The 19755-nt window shown below is 38.3% G+C and overlaps 2 protein-coding genes across 2 annotated transcripts in view; one reads left to right on the plus strand and one right to left on the minus strand.

Annotated features, from left to right (window-relative positions):
* The window catches only part of LOC136857698 (spermine oxidase), a 74094-nt gene extending 70715 nt beyond the window's left edge, over positions 1–3379 (minus strand). The window contains exons 1-2 of the mRNA XM_067136560.2: positions 3208–3379; positions 2853–3022 (exon numbers count right to left, since the gene is read on the minus strand). Of these exons, the coding sequence (XP_066992661.2) occupies positions 2853–3022; positions 3208–3379 (342 nt within the window). The remainder of the gene's footprint in view (positions 1–2852; positions 3023–3207) is intronic.
* Positions 3380–3662: 283 nt separating this feature from the next.
* Positions 3663–19755, plus strand: part of LOC136857853 (protein TAPT1 homolog) — a 186628-nt gene continuing 170535 nt past the window's right edge. The window contains exon 1 of the mRNA XM_067136837.2: positions 3663–3996. Coding sequence (XP_066992938.1) covers positions 3870–3996 — 127 coding nt within the window. The 5' untranslated portion in view covers positions 3663–3869. The remainder of the gene's footprint in view (positions 3997–19755) is intronic.

The following is a 19755-nucleotide window of genomic DNA, read 5'->3' on the forward strand; positions in this document are numbered from 1 at the left end:
TAGTTTTAAAAAACATATATATACCCGTATATATGACAACCATATTTTAATTTGATTTCGTACTCTTCCAAACTCTCTAGATGTAATAAACTAAAATGAAATAAAATTAATGCCACGTACTACTTTCCTTTGAGCTCGCAGACAGTCGAGTGAGTGCTACGGTTGCTTCTCCAATTAACTACGTTTATGTCCATGTGCAAAGGCAACGTGCTCCGTATATTTATTTACATTAGGATTAAACTCTCGTGAAAAGACATATAACTGCTTCCGTTATTTAAATACAGCAGGGTGCAAGAACTTAACCCAGAAGGAGCTCTTAGATTCCAGGATAACTAATGAAAAATTTTCCAGCAATAACCATTATTAAATGGCAATCAAATGTCAGGATTGATCCCACAATTCTGCACAAAGGAGAACAGCATTTTCAGAGCTATGTCAGATAGCTACCCAAAAAAAAAAAAGAAATAACTCCATAAAACTAAAACTTTATATGGTAGAAACAGGAATATTCTTGACACTAGAGTAAAAGCACAATACTAAATCAGACAGGAAAGCAATATCTCAAAAGGGGTAAATGGAGTCGTGCATGCACAACTTACTTTATTGACTCAATCAAGAACTTCCCTCACTAGCTGAGTCAGTAAGATCTCACGACTGCAAGCTTTACGTCATATAGCAAGAGTTAATATCGAGTTAATTGAAATACCTGCAGTCAGCAAAGAAATCTATCACTGCTACGTTAAACATGCATCTTTGAACCAAATGACTGTAATGTAATGACACATGACACTAACTTTGGGGGTGAAGATTACAACGACCCAACCACTATAGCCCTATATAAAATAACGATGAAAATAAAGGTAGTGGTTCAATGATCATAATATTAAGGATATTCTACATAAGGTAGAACTAAAGTAGGGCCCACGAGAGTTGAAGTCTGACGTTTAGCGCCACCGGCGAGAAAAAGTTGACTAACGCTGCTCGAAAATGGCCTGTTGCTATGGCAATGATAACAGAGTTGCAACATTTTAGGACGCTATCACCACGTGGGTTGGCTTGCTCTCAGTCACTTTTGTCATTCATATTCTGACTGATTTCTTTTCTCGATGAAATATCGTCTTCCTATTGTGTTTATTATACCGTAGATTATTTTTGAATTGTACAGCTACCGTTAACAATCGGAGTTAAATAATAAAAACTATCAGTGTGGGTAGTGTTGTTCTATTCTGTGATTAACATGTGCATTTGTTGAGGTTATTGTCAGAAACTGTTGATTTTGTTAGTGATTATGAAATCTTTTATATATATCGATAATGTCGTGTTCTGTCTTAAATGCTGGAATTATTAACACGAGCTTAGGAACCGGTTAAGGTAAATGAATTGTATTAGGCCTAGGCCTACATGTTTTATTAAACACTCAGCCTGTCTGAAAGGGTGGTAGGCTGCAAATGGAGGTAACTATGACAACGCAGCGTACTTCGTAGTTACAGCTTTCGCCGCTCACCTGTCAGACTTCAACTCTCGTGGGCCCTACTATAGATAACAGCTTAACCAGATCTGACTCATTTTTTTCTGTTCTTTTTGCTAGTGGCTTTACGTCACACCAACACAGATAGGTCTTATCGCAACGATGGGATAGGAAAGGGCTAGGAATTGGAAGGAAACGGCTGTGGCCTTAATTACGGTACAGCCCCAGTATTTGCCTGGTGTGAAAATGGGAAACCACGGAAAACCATCTTCAGGGCTGCCGATGGTGGGATTTGAACCCACTATCTCCCGGATGCAAGCTTATAGCTGTGAGGCCCTAACCGCATGGCCAACTCACCCGGTTGAATCTGACTCTATCGATCAAACAAACGGAGTACTCCAAGGTGACCCTCTATGCCCTCTTCTACTTAATGTCGCTACTGCAAATGTAGGCCCTAGTACATGTCTTACATCCTCAGAAAGTAAAAGTCGTCCTATATGCTGATGATATGGTTTTGACCTCAAAATCAAAAGAGGATCTTCCGGAAAACTTGAATCAATTAGCAATATGGGCCCAAAACAATGATCTTGAAATAAACCTTAAGAAAACAATGACAATGATCTTTAGAAAGGGCAGAAGAACAGCCAAGGATGATATTCTTTATCTCAGAGATGAGCCATTAATTCAAACCTGTCACTTCAAATACCTAGGAATTACTCTTCAGACGCAAGGGAAAATATTCACATGTCACGTGAAAGATAAGGTGATATGTGCTGTCAGATCAATGAATGACAGTCATCTCTGGGACATGTCTCTGCGATCGGCAATGAGACTTTCTAAAGAGAAAATTACACCTATCGCAACGTATGGGTTGAATATAATATGGGATAATTTAAGCAAAAGTAATCTGAAAGACTTAGAGAAAGTGAAAGCTATACCTTTAAAGAAACTGCTTTTCCTATCGAAATACACCCTTTCGAGGTTGACATATGAACTAGCAGGAGAACCTTTCTTTATCGCAGAAGTTTGACTGGATCACCAACTACTGTCCACAAGACAGTACAACGAGATACTACAAGAACTATTAGCAAAAAATGGAGATCCCAATTGATTTCTACTCCACAACGGCCATGACATCAACAGAATGGAAAAGCACTGCCTATGAACTAAGACACACAGTGACCCGTTTCACGTTCACGGTTTTCACCATAGGATTTGTGAAAGAGAGGTGTTCCATGTGCCCACACCAGAGTACATTTATATATTATGTAAAAAGACACCTCTTGTGTGTTCTAAGAGGTTGTCGTCGATAACACAATTATGTAAACAGTTTTATGTAATGGACATAGTGCGTACTTATTCCTTAATAATACATGACACTAACTTGAAGTAGTTGAAATGGTATTTGTTTTCCGTCTTCCGTTGCAGCAACAACTTTGTGCGGTTTCGGAACCTGTACAATATCAATTAATCCATTGGCCATTGCCAATTCGTACATGGGATTTCCTAAAACTCCATGAATCCAATTGGCTCCAAGTTCCACTTTATTGTGACCTGTCAAAAGAGAATGACACTTCGAGTCTCGTCATAATTAATCGTGTACACTCTATATATGGATTGAAAATTCATTGCATTCTAAAAGAAATGTTAAAAATCCAATACTTCTGGAACTGTACTGCTGCATTACGAATATAAACAAAGATTACTATTCAGAGGTTATGTTATCCAATCAACATTACCCATTTTCGTTGACACAATCCGTCCACCAATTCTATTTCTAGCTTCTAATATCATGAAATCAGTCATTCCGTTCTTCACTAAATGATTGGCAGCTGACAGACCAGCCATGCCGGCCCCAATTATTACTACTTTACACCTACTCCTCATCGGTGTGTCACTTGAGGAAGCCATACTTATTTCCTAACCTACCATACGTTTAGCTTTGGTAGAAGATATCCCACCAGCACCTTCACGCGCTACATGAAGCTTATGTTACGCATGCCGTAAACAAAGATGATGGAAAATCTTGAGAGGAAACGATTTATTTTTTAGAATCATATTTTGTTTATGGTGTTTTAAATACTGATTACTTATTTACCTTCCTAAGGCAAAGCGTTATTGGATGGCAATTCCGTTGGCAATGCTTCAAATACATTGATTACGTTGTACAGCCTGCAACACACTCCCACCCGCTACCCCAAACTGTACTTGAGAACAGATACACATCATTATTTGTATTTTGTACTACATGTGTTAAGAAATGATTGGTATTAAACGGTGAACACGTTTCATCACAAATCTTCAGGCAAAATGTTTTGGCACTTGAATTGAGAAACTGCTGGCAATCTACTCTCTTTGGCTTTTTGATATAAAATTATTGTGAAAATATGTCATAATCATAATGTCTAGAGGTGATGCTTTTCCAGAAATGTTGCCCGAAAGAAAGATACGATTTAGATCTAATGCCAAAACTTATCATAATGACGATGGTAGAGTGGAGGATCTTCATTGTAACTCAGATGTCAAAAGTAAGTGTCTATTATTGTGTTGGAAATGTTTGTACAGGTTAGTTTCCATAACCTCTAACTTGAACTGTTTGCCATAGAAATCGATTTTTTAATCAGAAAGAGAATTAAATCGTAATTCATTAGGGTACAAGGACGGTGTACAGGTGCGAAAATACTAGGTTTGTGGACTAATTTTTTAAGGGTGCTTAAGGGGTCCAGTCAGGGGGAGAGTTCAGGCGATGTATCGGTAGGTTCTGCAGCCATCAAGAAACATAAGGGAGACCAAGAGGCGAGAGAATCAAGTGATGTGGGTGGGGCTGAGGCTCTGGTCATTGAGATTCTATTATTAGCCTTGTGGGGAAAGAATGTGAGGGACAGAGAACTAGGGTGGAGTAGTGTTATTTAGGAATTACATTAAAGCAGATGTTGAGAACGGAAGGAGGAGGGTTTGGAGAAAGTGGTCATTTTTCACATTGGTAGGCCCTACCAACAATATAAGGTAAGCAGGAACAGGTACCAGCTTAGTTGGGAATGCGTAGTATCTGATCACTGCAGTGCAGGAAAGGTTAAATAGAGCAGAGATTATCACTAGGATACTGTTTAGGTGGGATTTTGATTAGAGGGTGATCAGGGGTTTAAATTAAACTATGAAGATGATATGTAAGGAAACTGGGAGTGTGATTTGTAGATCCTAATTGGTGGGTAGGAGATAGGGATTTTCATTCAGACAGCTTTAATTTGAACCTTAGGAGTATGTATATGTTCAGGGGTTTGTTTAGAAGTTTTATAGTGAGGTACATTCCAGAAACGGTGAATATGAAACAATAATGAGAATATAGGGAGATGGAAGTCAAGTAAGGTTGACAGAAACTGATAGTAGTGAATTGTAGAAGTATTGTGAGGAAAGGAATAGATATGTATAGTATTAATCAGGTATTGCAGTTGAATAATGGCTGTGAAGTGAATATTATAGGTGGGGATTTGTTTGTGTGGAACTGGAGTGTTTATTGTAGTGACAGGGTAGAATCGAAAGGAGGTCGGGATGGGGTGGGGGGTATTCATACTGGTGAAAGAAGAATTTGTGAGCTATGAAAAAGTTAAGGGTGAGAAACATGAAAGTTCACGTGTAAGGCTCATCTCTGAATATAATAGCAGACGTGCCAACTCTCCTGATTTAAGTGAGGAACTCCCTATTTTTGGTCCTTCCTATCTTTCTCCTGATTGCAGAGACTTATCTCCTGACTTTTAGAACAGATTTAGTATTCCTGCATTTTTTTTAAAATCCCATGTGTTTCCTCGTTATTTAAGTAGCTAGAGATAATATACTGATGATGCTCAGTAGGCACTGGCAAAACTGATTCAGTCAGTTGGTGTTCTTAAATATGACGTAATGCCTTTTGTTTTATCATTTCCATGTAACAGTGCCGACTATGAAACTATTTTTTATCATATTTACAAGGACAAAAACTCAATTCAGATCAGAGCTTCCCGAAAAAGAATTCTGGAAAAAATAAACCTTAAAACCTGTTCAACAAGGCCATTGCTTTGAGCATAAATCTACTTCAGAAATTTATGAAGAGGCCTAAAGTTCAGATATGGAGTATTTCAGTATTTATAAAATACATGCAATTACATGTGTTAAATATTCTTCAAAGTTACGTAATTACTGATGTGTCATAAGAGAACATATGGGGATATGCCACAAAAATAAATCTCCTGAAAATTGCACGTCTTTAATAGGCAACTTGATGTTTTTGGGGTGTACAGACTTGGTAAGAGCAACACTGATGCAGGATTATTTGATAAGATAATCATATATGTGGGGAACGACACAAAAAGGAACATGATTGTAGGGGATGATTTTAATTTACTAAATGTTAACTGGGAAAGCCCGCCAGGTGGCCATGATCGTTAAGGCGCTGAAGTCTAAATGGTCTGATACCGAGGTTAGCTGGTTCGAGTCCCGTTCGTCGAAAAAATTTTGGCCGGTAGGGTAGGGGAGGTGGTGGTATACAATTTCTAATCACTAGATTTCGTGCCAAAAGCTTGGATTAAATTCCAAACCTCTCTGCAGTGCTCATATGGAGTGAGGGCATATGTCGCTGTTGATGGTGATTCGTCTGTCGGATGGAGACGTTAAGCCTTTAGCAGACCCCTTGGTGCTATTTGACAGGAGTAGGCTATGTGCTGGCACCAGGTTTCACCCTCTTCCTACTATCATATATCACGCCATTCATACCACCTCATTAACTCCTTTGATGAGGTTGACGTCAGGAAGAGCATCCGGTCATAAAAACCTGCCACGACAGATTCATCTCACTTCATACCCGACTCCGTAGGGAAATGGGACAAGGGTTGGACAAACAAACAACAACAAATGTTGACTAGGAAGGTAATACAAATGACAGAAATCATGACCAACAAATAATCATCTTCGTTTCCAGCTTCCCGGGTCGGGTTGTGAATCAAGGACCTCCATCGTTGCCTGTCTCTCCACCACTCTTTTCCTTTTCTAAGTACATCTTCTGGTTTTTCTCCTCTCTTCTGCCCACTTCTTTTGGGGTCTTCCTCGTGGTCTCTTTCTGTTAACTTCTATGAAAACCGAGCTCGATAGCTGCAGTCGTTTAAGTGCGGCCAGTATCCAGTATTCGGGAGATAGTAGGTTCGAACCCCACTGCCGGCAACCCTGAAAATGATTTTCTGTGGTTTCCCATTTTCACACCAGGCAGATGCTGGGGCTGTACCTTAATGAAGGCCACGGCCGCTCCCTTCCCACTCCTAGCCCTTTCCTGTCCCATCGTCACCGTAAGACCTATCTGTGTCGGTGCGACGTAAAACACTTAGCAAAATAAATAAAAAAACTTCTATGAAAAAGCTTTTTTTGGCACTCTCTCTTCTCCTATTCTCATCATATGCCCATACCACTTTAGCTTTGTTATTTCTATCCTGTCTTGTAGTTTCAAGATTCCTGTCCTTTTCCTTATCTCTTCATTTCTAATTCTATCCTTTCTGGTCTAACCCTCAATACCTCTTAGGAATTTCATCTCCGCTGCCTGTATTCTACTCTCCTCTCGTTTTGTTGTAGTCCACGATCCAGCTGCATAGGTTGTATGGGTTCCTAATAGGTTGAATATAATGCTTTCTTACATTTCTTTGGGACCTCTTGGTTACACAAAATACCCCTTACACTCTGCTAGAAGCTGTTTACTTGTTGTAGCTTTTCCCTATGTCCTGGATTATCTTTCCATCTTCTGTGATCACACTTCCCAAGTTCTTGAAACTTTTAACCACTTCCAGAAATTTACCATTCAATTGTGTCCTTTCTCTTCCTTCCTTCCTTCCTTCCTTCCTTCCTTCCTTCCTTCCTTCCTTCCTTCCTTCCTTCATTCATTCATTCATTCATTCATTCATTCATTCATTCATTCATTCATTCATTCATTCATTCATTCATTCCTTCCTTCCTTCCTTCCTTCCTTCCTTCCTTCCTTCCTTCCCCTTGTCAACATTATTGTTTTACTTTTCTCTGTGCTTACTTTCATCCCAAACTTTTCTGTCTCTTGATTCCATACATCTACTTGGTTTTGCACTTCCATTTGCAAACAACATGACTTTTGTTGCTTGTCTTCCCAATCTCTGTTTAATGTTCTTATGAATTTCATCCATGACTGTGATGAATAGTATGGGGGATATTACACTTCCCTATCGGAGACCAGTTTCAACTTTAACCCTACAAGTACCATGCAGTATACTGTAGTCTGTAGTGCCAGGCGAATAATGTAGAAAATTACTTTATGGAATAATAATTAATTTTAGTCACTTTTAATGAGCACATTTTTATTAATTATACAGCATTTTAAAGAGGAAGGTTTGTGAATTATTTGAAACATCAATACAAGATATATATTTCAAAACATTTTGACAGAAGTCCTCTTCTTTAAATTTATTTATTACTAGCTGATGTACCCGTGCTTCGCTACGGGATTCTCAGAAAGACTGACTTTGTGGTTTTCCTAACTGAAATCAACATAGGTCATTACAAAAACGTAAGTATGAATGTAGCGATTAAAAGCAATGCTATCATATAGAATACTCGATCAAATGGAAAGCCGCACGTTTTATCACTTTTAACGAACAGTGCTGTGGTTAGATTGTGGTGCCAATCTAATAGTCCAAAGTTCCAGAGCTGGGATGACCAGGTCGCAGATTGCCATGAACACTCATCTGCCATTATTCCGCTAAATATGCACACTGTTCATTCCAATCAGTGCCTCAGAGTAGGGATTGAATAGCCCAAATTCTATGATGATCCAGTGTGTTACGTACCAGTAGTATCAGAAAATTTATAAACCAGGGGAATGGCATGCTAAAGAAGAACGTTATCGAACTCCCCAGTTACTTCCCATCAATATTCAGGCAGGCTGTTACACTCTGTTCGACTGGGCGAGTTGACCGTGTGGTTAGCGGTGTGCAGCTGTGAGCTTGCATCCGAGAGATAGTGCATTCGAACCCCATTGCCGGCAGCACTGAAGATGGTATTCCGTGGTTTCCCACTTTCACACCATCAAATGCTGGGTCTGTACCTTAATTAAGGCCTAAGGCACTCCTAGCCCTTTCCTATCCCATTGTCGCCACAAAACCAATCTATGTCGGTGCGACGTAAATCAAATAAAAAATACTCTGTACGCAGCAGTACCGTAATCCTATCTACCGGAGATGAGGGGCAACAGAAGACACAAAGCACATCACGACAAACAATGGTCAATGTAATGTTATTGTTGATCAATGTTTTGAGCTTTCTACATTGTAGGCCTACACATTTAGTTTTCTTTCGACTCTTGTGATTTGTAAAATATTTTATACCGTAAACTGTAGTTTCTTATTCTCCGACTTTGCATACCGATTTTCATTAAATACTGTTTACCCATTTTCTCGTTACTCGGCGCTGATATGGACTTACTGTAGTAACAAAACTCCAAATTCATGAATATATTTGTGATCATAGCCAGTACGGTAACAATGTATAAGACATGAATAATAGGAAATTTAATACTGTATAACCTTAGTTATGTAGCATTCATCAATTACACCTCTAATAAGAAATATTTGAGAATTACATTTTAGGCCTTCCCCTAAACTACCATTTCACTCAGCGTGAATAAAATAATTTACAGCCTAGACTATAGTGACTTATTTCCTGACTTTGCATGCCGATTTTCGTCACAATAGGACTACTAATAACAACAATATTTGAGAATTAAATTTTAGGCCTTCCCCCAAACTACCATTTTGCTCAGCGTGAATACGATCATTGACAGCCTAGATTGTAGCAATTTATTCCCCAACTTTGCATACCCATTTTCTTTAAAATACGACCACTAATAGCATAAATAGTTGAGAATTCAATTTTAGGCCTTCCCCTAAACTACCATTTCAGTCAGCATGAGTAAAATATTTTATAGCCTAGATTGTAGAGGCTCATCCCCCGACTTCACATACCGATTTTCATTAGACCACTAATAGCATAAATAGTTGATAATTCAATTTTAGGCCTTCCCCTAAACTACCATTTCACTCAGCGCGAGTAAAATGATTTATAGCATAGATTGTAGAGGCTCATACCCTGACTTCACATACCGATTTTCATTAAATTCTCTTCAACCGTTTTCTCGTGATGCGTGTACATACATACAGACAGACAGACAGACAGACAGAAATTACGGAAAAGTAAAAAGTGCATTTTCTTGTTACTATGGACATGACCGATACAGAAATACCATTATTTTCAAATTCTGAGCAATGTACAGACAAAACTCTTATTTTATATATATATAGATTTTTAGATTCAAAGTTTGGGGTGTTTTTGTGAAAAAAATTGTCTAGTAAGTAAATACTTTTGGAATATAGGCTACAATTTGTTGAAAATATCATGAACTAATATCACACAATGTTTCAGGCTTCTAAGTCTGTACCTTTGTCCTGAACACTGAAGAACATTCAAATTGAACACTACATAGAGATTCAACAATTTTTAGTTCCTTAGCCTTTAGTCACACGGCAACTTCCTTTTAAAGCCTTTTGGTCAGTGATAGTGCTCTAATTGTCTCCAACACTTCCCATGGATTCCCACATTGCACCCTGGGCACCAGTGTGATGATCTTCCTCTCTATTTTGTTGGACCACATACCACACACTTTCGCTCTTGGCGTGCAGGCAATTTCGCTTAGTAATGGCTTAACAACATCTTAGGCAGAGAAGGAGACCTTCGGAATGGCGAAGATGGTGGATGAGGCAACCCATCCTCTCTGGGGAAAATTAGAACCACTGCCTTGTGGAGAAGAGGGATTTTCAAAGGCTAAGGGAGTAAACCCAGAAAAAAAATCCTCAGATGCATTAGGCTTAGCATGTCAGCAGATGAGTAAATTTGTACTTGCTCTTAACTACAATACAAGCCTCGGATGGAAGTTTAAAAATGGAAATGGAATTGACAAGTCTCTGACTACAGTTGCACAGTATGACGGTAATCCTGATGTTCGTGCAAGTGTTAGATCAGAGAACAAAATCCGATTTGGAACAATAAATATTTTAACAATGACTGGGAAGGAAAATGAATTGATTGACGTAATGGAGAGACGAAAACTCGACATCCTGGGATTGAGTGAAGTAAAATGGAAAGGAATAAAGAAACTAAGAAAGTGGTTCACCTTGTACTGGATGGATAACAGTAAAGAGAAAAGAAATGGAGTGTGATTTGTAGTGAATCAGAATGATAATACAGAATGATAATACAGGTGTATGCTCCACAGACAGGATGTAGGTGGAAGAAAAAGAAGAGTTCGTCAATGAACTGGAAACGCATATTGTTGGAGATGGGATCATGATAATGGGATATCTGAATGCTCACTTGGGAACTGATAGAATGGGATATGAGAATGTTCTGGGACCACATGGGTATGGTGATAGAAATGAAGATGGAGAGAAACTGTTGGACTTTTTTATCAGAAATAACCTGATAATAAAGATCACATGGATTATGAAGAGGAATAGCCATAAGATCAGCCGATATAGTTGGGATGGACAGTATGAAACACTCATCGATTTTATAACAACAGACTGAGAATGGGGCAGATACGTCACGAATACGAAGATAATCCCCATTGAAAGCATGGAAGGTGATCATAGATTATTGATTGTGGAATTAAAACAAGTAAAAATCCCTAAAATTGTATTGAAGAAGAAACCAAAGGTCAGTATTTGGGAATTGGAGGAGGAGGATAAAAGAATGGCATTCCAAGATTGTATAAAAAGGAAGTTGCCTAACACGGAAATACAAAGTGGAGAAGAAGAGTGGGACAATTTAAGACAGACATTTGTGGAAGCAGCAATTGAGATATGCGGGAAAACAAAAGCAAAGGTTAAGGGAAAGGAGACACGGTGGTGGACAGACAAAATAAAAGCAGAAATAAAAGAAAGGAACAAGGTGAAGAAAGACATGGATAAAGAATAGCAAAAAATGTATCAGAGGGATGAGAATAAGATAGAAAGGTTACGTGTGGAATACAAAAGATTGAAACTACAAGTAAAGAGGAGTATCAAGGAAGAAAAGGAGAAATGTTAGGGAGAGTTTACCAACAAAATTGAGCAAGATAGAGGAAATCAGAAACTATTATACAGAGTAATAAAATCAAAAACAATAAATCAAGAAAAAATCAAGGCATTATAGAGAGAAGATGGATCCATAGTACATGATGAAAAGGGTTTTCAGAAGGTGATGGCAAAGTATTTTGAAAAACTTTATAATGAGGTTGACTGCTTGGAGGAAGAAGGAGATACAAAAATGGAAATAATAGATGGAGAAAAAGAAGAGAACCCAATAACATGGTTGGAACTTGAAAGGGCAGTGAAAGCAATGATCAAAGGTAAAGCAAGTGGAAAAGACGAATTCAATGCTGATATGATTAAGGCAGCAGGAAACATTAGACTATAGTGGTTATACAGAGTCCTCAGTGCCATATGGAAGGATGAAATGATGCTTGAAGATTGGCAACAAGAGGAAGCATTGTAGGCCTACCACTGTTCAAAAAAGGAAATAGGAAGAAATGTGAAAATTATAGAGGTATAACTCTATTATCACATGGGCTAAAAATAATGGAGAAAGTTAGACAAAAGATTGAGGGATATAATAGAAACACAGTTAGAGGAAGAACAATTTAGACCAAATAGATCAATAATAGATTTGATATTTACAGTGCGAACGATAATGGAAAAACGTCTGGAAACGAACAAGGAAATCATCTTCATATTTTTGGATTTAATAATAAAAGTGAAATGTGCAAAGAGTTTAATAATTATTTGTCTTTACTGTACTCTTTGATTGATCTTGTTCTTTTTTTTGCACTGAAATATGTGGTAGCGATCGTACACTTCCTCACATAGAGAGCACACACACTCGTCGTTCACCTTATGGAATCGCTTAGTCACACACAGCTTATGGTGGAAGCCATGGACTGCCATCCTTGTAACTACATGTCGCTGTTCGTAGTTCGCTTCTGTCCATTTTCGTTCCAGCATGGCGTCGGTGGCATAGAATTCGAGCTCAATTTGGGTTTGTTTCATTCTTCTCTCTTCAATTATCTTTGTGCTTTGTTTTGTACTTTGCGCACAATGGTGCAAGTGCCATAGATCTAGTGTTTATCAAGGGAAGATCACTAAGCTCTATATCACTCTGGTCGTCGTCCAACACACCGCTCAGGAAGCACATTCCCATTAAGACATGCATTGAAATTAAATCAATAGTAAAGGAAGCACAATAAGCTCAATTGCCACCTATGGCATCGAAATCATTTGGGAAAAGTTATCCGTGGCTGACCTTAGGGCTCTAGAGAAACTAAAAGCCAGATTTCTAAAGAGAGTATTAGGTGTCCGTACGTACACGAAGTCCAGATTAGGGTACAAACTTTGTAAAGAGCCATTCTATATTGAGGATCTAAGAATCAATCTAGTATTTTTGGATTTGGAAAAAGCTTATGATACAGTTAAGAGAAAACATGTATGGGAATCCCTACGGAAAAGGAATGTACCAAAATCATTTATTAACAAGATAAAAATGTTGTATCTTGGGAGTAAAAGCAGTGTACAGTGTTGCCATTATTGTTTATTATATTGATGGATGAAATCATAAAATGTGTAAAACAGAGTATCAGTAGTGGTGAAGTGAATGCTTTGGTACTTGCAGATGTGGTGATTTGGGGAAAGGGAAAAAAGGAAGTACAAAGGAGACTGGACATTTGGAATGAAAATATAAAGGAGTTCGGAATGGTAATTAGTAAAAAAAATATATATGTAGTCATGCACCGATATATGTAGTCATGCACCGTGGAAAAGAGAAAAAGAGAAGCCAAGTGAACATAGATGGAAAACGGTTAGAGAATGTAGAACAGTTTACATATCTGGGTAGCATTATTAATGGAAGTAATGAAATCAGCCCTGAAATTAATAGCAGACTAAATAAAGGTACAACATTTTATCATCCAAAGAGAACGAAATTAACATTATATAAACAGTATTTCATACCAATTGTAACATACAGACTAGAAATGCTGGTAACTAATAAGAGACAAGATGGTAAGATCCAAGGAGTAAAAATGAAGTTTTTAAGAACATCGCTTAAAAGGACAAGAAGAGTTAGAATTCAAAATATTAAAATCAGAGAAGAGCTAAATATAGAACCGCTTGTACGGAACATACAGAAAGCAAGACTGAGATGGTTCAGACAGTAAAAGGAATGGGAAATGAATGGGTAGCAAGAAGGGAATTGGAAAGAGAAGTTACGGGAAAGAGACCAGTTGGAAGACCGAGAAGAAGGTGGATGGATCAGCTTTGGAAGGGCATTAGAGAAAGTGGATTGGATGTGGCGGAAGTAATGGAGCAGGAAAAGTGGAAGGACAGAAAGGAATGGAGAAGGCTTGTTAACCACACCCGGGCGACTGGAGTGGGACATTGATGATTATGATGATGATGTTGACGAATAGCTACTGTTTCGAGGCAGTCCAGGTGATGGCTTCAGAGGAATATTAGGCCTACCTGGGGTTGGTTTCTTTGCCAGTGCCTCCACTACTTCAACAATGTAATAGTGATGATTCATTTGGAGGCAGATGTCAGTGTTGTCACAGTGGGCATTGTACGAATTTAGCATTGTTATGTCAAGCAAATTTTGAAGTAGTTTTCTCCGGTATCTCCTTGTAGCACTTTTTGCAGCAACATGATGCACCTTCTGGTCCTTCAGGTCCACTCCACCCGTGTGTTTATTGTAGTGTTTGGCAGTATGCAATGGTGTGGATATCTCCTTACCATTTTTTGCCTTCACCAACACAGTTTCAGCATGACATGCAGTGGAAAGGCTATATACAGGCTTTCTAGATTTCTTTTCTTTGAATCCACAAGCTAGCACCTTCGCCTTTCTATAATAGAGGACATCACCAGCTTGCAGTTTTGTTTTCATGAGCTCTTTAGGAGGGCCCTGGGAATTTGCTCGGACTGTTCCCGTGACCATGACCCCTTTCTGATGGAGAACATCTGCCAACTGACACTTTGTATAGAATTTATCAGTAAAACAAGTGGTACCCCTTATCATATAGGTTGCATTTACCAACAATTCCAGTAACTACTTTCTGTGCAATGCCATCTGGGTCACCTGAGGCAAAAAAAGTACTTGCCATTGTACAGCTCAGTATGCAACACATATCCTGTTTTGCTTTCACACAATTCAAACTTTTTGATGCCAACTTGAGCATGTTTCTTGTTTGGCATGTACTGTATGAAAGCAACTCTATTTTTCATTCCAATCAAGGATTCATCTAGTGAAACTTCCTGTGCAGGAATATACAGTTTCTTCCACAAAGAATTTAGGAAGTCTAGCAGTGGTCTCGCTTTGTGCCAAGAATCATACCCAGGTTCATCCCTTGGAACTGCTGTGGCATTTGAATTCAAATTTACTACTCTGTTAATTGGAAGTCATTCCTGGGCATTACATTTGAAAAGAATGGCATAATCTAGTATCCCATTGTTTCTTTTCGGGATTTAAACCCATATTCAAAATAATGCCTAACCACTTCTTTAGTTTTTCCTTATCTACAGATTTGAACATTTTCAGTCTGCTGTGAGGATGTGACTCCAGATAATCCGGATGCTGTTCTAACAATTCAACAGCATAATGATTTGTTTCACTAGCTAACCTCCCCCACAATTCTTCAGAAAAAAGAGATCAAAATAAGACATAGCATTTGAATTTCTGGGGATGTTAGCTTGGAAGCCCATTTTTCTTGGCATAAAATCAATACCAATTTTCACAGGCTCTGGTCCGCTAACTTTCTGCCGTGAGACATCTGAATGACTAATTATATCACTGATGGGATACGATTGAGGCGTATCTGCAGTGGTATATTATCATATCATCATCATCAGGGTGTTCAAATGTTTGAACATCCCTAAATCCACTTCTTTGGGCATCCCTAGAATCATGTATGCTGTTATCATCTTCAGAATTACTGCTATTAATTTCACCATCTTGCACATCACTAAAATTACTCTCATCTTCCAATAAACTACTTGTTCTCTGAAGATCTCCCGTAATGTTTTCAATTTGGTCAGCCATATCTGTTTACAATGACTGCATGGCCCATGCACCTTCAAGGAGTAAATACAACGGAAATACATATCCTATTAGAGTACCAACTTCACTAAACGCAGTCACGAAACTTCCTCGTCGCCGTCTGCTTCCAAGAATTGCAAAAAGATGTCGCTATGTGTCTGAAGACACGCACGTAGTCAGAGTCAATTTTTCGGCCCTGGCACTACAAAGCAAACGGAAGAGTCAAAAAAAGTTGACTCTTGGCACTTGTAGGGTTAAACCATTTTGCTTTTCCTATACTAGTTTTCATACTACTAACACAATTTTTGTACATAGTTTTTAACCTTTGCACTTCCACTCTGTTAACTTGTTTTTTTCCATAATGTGTCCCATACCAACTGTCTGGACTCACTGTCATAAGTTTTCTCATTGTCAATAAATGTCATCACTGTCTTTTCCAATCTCCCATATTTTCTCCATCATATGTCTTAATGTAAAGATCACATCAAACATTGATGTGTCTTTCCTAAAATCATACTGTTCTTCTTTCATTTCTCCTTCTAGCTTCCTCCTCAGTCTTTCTTCCAATACTCTCTCAAATATCATAGCTATATGGGTAATAAGGGTGATCCCTCTGTAGTTATTACATTCCTTTTTATCACCTTTTTTTGAATATCGGGATAGTTAAACCTTTTCCCCACTCTTCTGGGATCTCTTTCTTCCTCCAGATTATTCTAAATAATCTCTGCAGCCACTGTAGCCCTATTGGTCCTGCTGCTTTTATCATTTCTGTAGTTACCTCATCCGTTCCTGCTGCTACTTCTGCTCTTCATCCTTTGTATGGCTTTCTCTATTTCTAACATCGATATCTCCTTTTCTTGTTCTTCTTTTCCCATTGTTTCTTCTTGCTCCTTCTCATCTGCCAGTTCACTGTATTTTATATTTAGCAATTCTGAGAGTATTCTTCCCATCTTTTTAGTATGTCATCACTTTGCGTCAATATCTGCCCTGTTTCAGTTTTTACAAATTTTGTATCTTCCCTATTTTGTAAACTATTCTTCACCAAACCATACGAATCCTTTTTTACTTCCCCGTATATCCTCCTGTAAAGTTTCTGTGAAACTTTTCCAGCTCTTCCGTTTCTCTTCTTGTACTATTTTCTTACATACCTTTTTGGCTTCTTTGTATTTCTGCCAATTATCTGTACTATTGCTGCCTATCCACTTCCTCCAAGCCTTTTTTTTAAAACTGCTTCCTTTACCCTACTGCTTCATCAATGAGTCTCCTTTTCCTTTTTCCTCCCTGATAGTCTTCCACAGGTGTTTACTGCACACTTTACAGATTCATTTCTGAAACATGTCCATTCCTCTTCCACACTGTTCACGTCATTTTTGGGAATTTCTTTCTTCAGATCCTCTTGAAACTTTTCCCATATTTCTTTCCCTTTTAACTTCCATCCCTTTATTTTTCTTTCCCTTTTTCCTATTAACTTTGCTATTTTACCAAGTCTTAATTTAGCTACCACCACTTTATGGTCTCCTTCGAAATCTGCTCTTGGCATTGCTGTCACATCTTCCAGTTGTCTACGTTTCTCTTCTCCACCAGAATAAGATCAATCATTGTCTTTTGTCTTTCTATTTCTCCAACCATATCTAGCTATTTTTTGTGAGTTCATTTTCCTAAACCACATATTGCCAACAATTAATCCATTCCTTCTAAAAAAATCTATTACCAAATTTCCTTCTTCATCTTGGTTTCCATAACTATAGGGGCCAATTATCTCTTCTTTTTCCTGTCTGTCTGTTCTAACATGTTCATTCATGTCTCCCATTATTATAACCTCTTTGTCTTAAATACAACTTTCCGGTTGAGGCGCTGGCCTTCTGACCCCAACTTGGCAGGTTCGATCCTGGCTCAGTCCGGTGGTATTTGAAGGTGCTCAGATATGTCAGCCTCATGTCGGTAGATTTACTGGCACGTAAAAGAACTTCTGCGGGACAAAATTCTGGCACCTCGGCATCTCCAAAAACCGTAAAAGAGTAGTTAATGGGACGTAAAACATATAACATTATTATTATTATTATTATTATAAATACAACTTTCCATTTTTCTAGAAACTCTTCTAAACATTCATCTGCATTCCCCGATTGGGGTGCTTAAACCTGTATAAAATCCTTGATTCCACTCTCAAGTCCAAGTCTAACTTTAATTATCTTGTCACTGATCTGGTCAATTTTGTCCACATATTGCGCTAGGTCTTCTCTCAATATAACACCAACACCATTTGTTGCCATCTTTCCTCCACTCCAATATAATCTATACCCTTTCTTCAGTTCTTTTTTTACCTTTACCCTTCCATTTTGTCTTGCTTATTCTCATCATTGCTATGCCTTTCTTCTCCATATAATCTGTCAGTTCTTCTGCCTTGCCATTCAAAGTCATGACAATGATAGTAAGTAAGTTAATTTGGAAGGACAGCTGAATCTGTATGAAATGGAACCATCTAAAGGGATGAATATTTTAGATGTGGTGCTGATAAACCAGGTGAGCTCTATAGAGAAACTGAAGTGATAGATGGTAGACCTGTATGTTATCACAAAAATCTATTTTAGTCATAGTTAAAAATGAATGTGATGGTGATGTTGTAAAAGTTTGACTATTGAGTAGTAGTTTTGGGCCAAGGTAACTGTGCAACCTGCGACTGTTGTGTGAGGGAAGAGACAGAGATTCTGTGCATGTGTGGAGCAGCCAGTCACCTTCACTACAATCTTTTCTACTTCGGTATGTCTCCGAGTACTGGGTATCGGAAGTCCCACTTTTATCCGGCTGGGTGACCGCACCCAGTGGGTCACCCCATATGCAGTTGAAACAATCAAGGGAAACAATTTATAATTGCAACTTGGAATATCCCATCACTGCTTGACACAAAAGAGAGCGACAAACCTGAAAGGAGAACAACTCTTGTTGCCCACGAGCTTTCTAGATTGAATATTGATATAGCAGCCTTGACTGAAACAGTTCAGGATATACCATCTTCTGGAAGGGTAAGGAGGATGGAGAGCGTCGTATTCATGGTGTTGGATTTGCTGTGAAGATAAATATATTTGCTAATCACCGGCTTGTCCCAACTGCAGTTAGTGAAAGACTTATGACTCTCCGTATACCACTCTCTGTAGATAGTTACACGACTCTTATCTCTGCTTATGCTCCTACATTAGATGCTGATGAAGATGGTAAAAACCAGTTCTATAACTTGCTTTCCACAACCATCTCTAACGTACTAACTAAAGATAATCTCTTCCTACGAGGTGACTTCAATGCTAGAGTTGGGAAGGATAATCTGCTATGGGAAAATGTAATAATGCATATTGTACATAAAATAGTGTGATGATAATGCCACATTAAAATAGCTTTCTTGATTAGATGAAGAAGGGGGGTTATGCTGATGACACAAGTTGAACTTGATTGCGTGTTGACAATATGGGCCTAAATAAAAGAAAAAAATATGAGTGAACTAAAGAAAAAATTCAATTGAAATGTAAACTGAGTGCCCATCTAGTCACTCACCTTCTTGCCCATCCTACGTCGACCACTCCACCTCAAGTGTTAAAGCTAACTGAGTGATGTCCTTGAAGGTCGTTTGAGGGGAGTTTGATGTAAGGGGAGAGGTGTAAGGCAAAGCATTACTCACGCGCATTCGTGTAAAGAATTTATTGATCAACTCCTCGAAAAGTATAATGATTTCCTCCGATATTTCATTCAGATTATAAATCAGGTTGCATTTTTGATCAGTATTTATAAAAAAAAATTCCAAAATATTCAATAGATTTCCTTTCTTACATAAATGGAGAATTTGAAGGTCTTGTTGTATATCCATGAATGTATGATTGGTATCGACCATATAAGAAACGAATGCCGAAAATCTGCCATATTTCGATGCATTAACATGTTCCTTATACCTTATGTTAAAATTGCGGCCTGTCTGTCCAATATAACTGGCAGAATACTGCTGGCACTTCAATTTGTAAACTCCTGATTTCTGAAATTTGCTATTGCAGTTATTGATAGAGTGCTGATTATAGGAAAGATGAGTGTTATTATTGGTTGTCTTGAAAGAAACTTTCATATTACGTTTCTTGAAAACATTTGTGATT

The sequence above is a fragment of the Anabrus simplex genome, chromosome 1 (assembly GCF_040414725.1).
Source record: "Anabrus simplex isolate iqAnaSimp1 chromosome 1, ASM4041472v1, whole genome shotgun sequence".
NCBI lineage: Eukaryota > Metazoa > Arthropoda > Insecta > Orthoptera > Tettigoniidae > Anabrus > Anabrus simplex.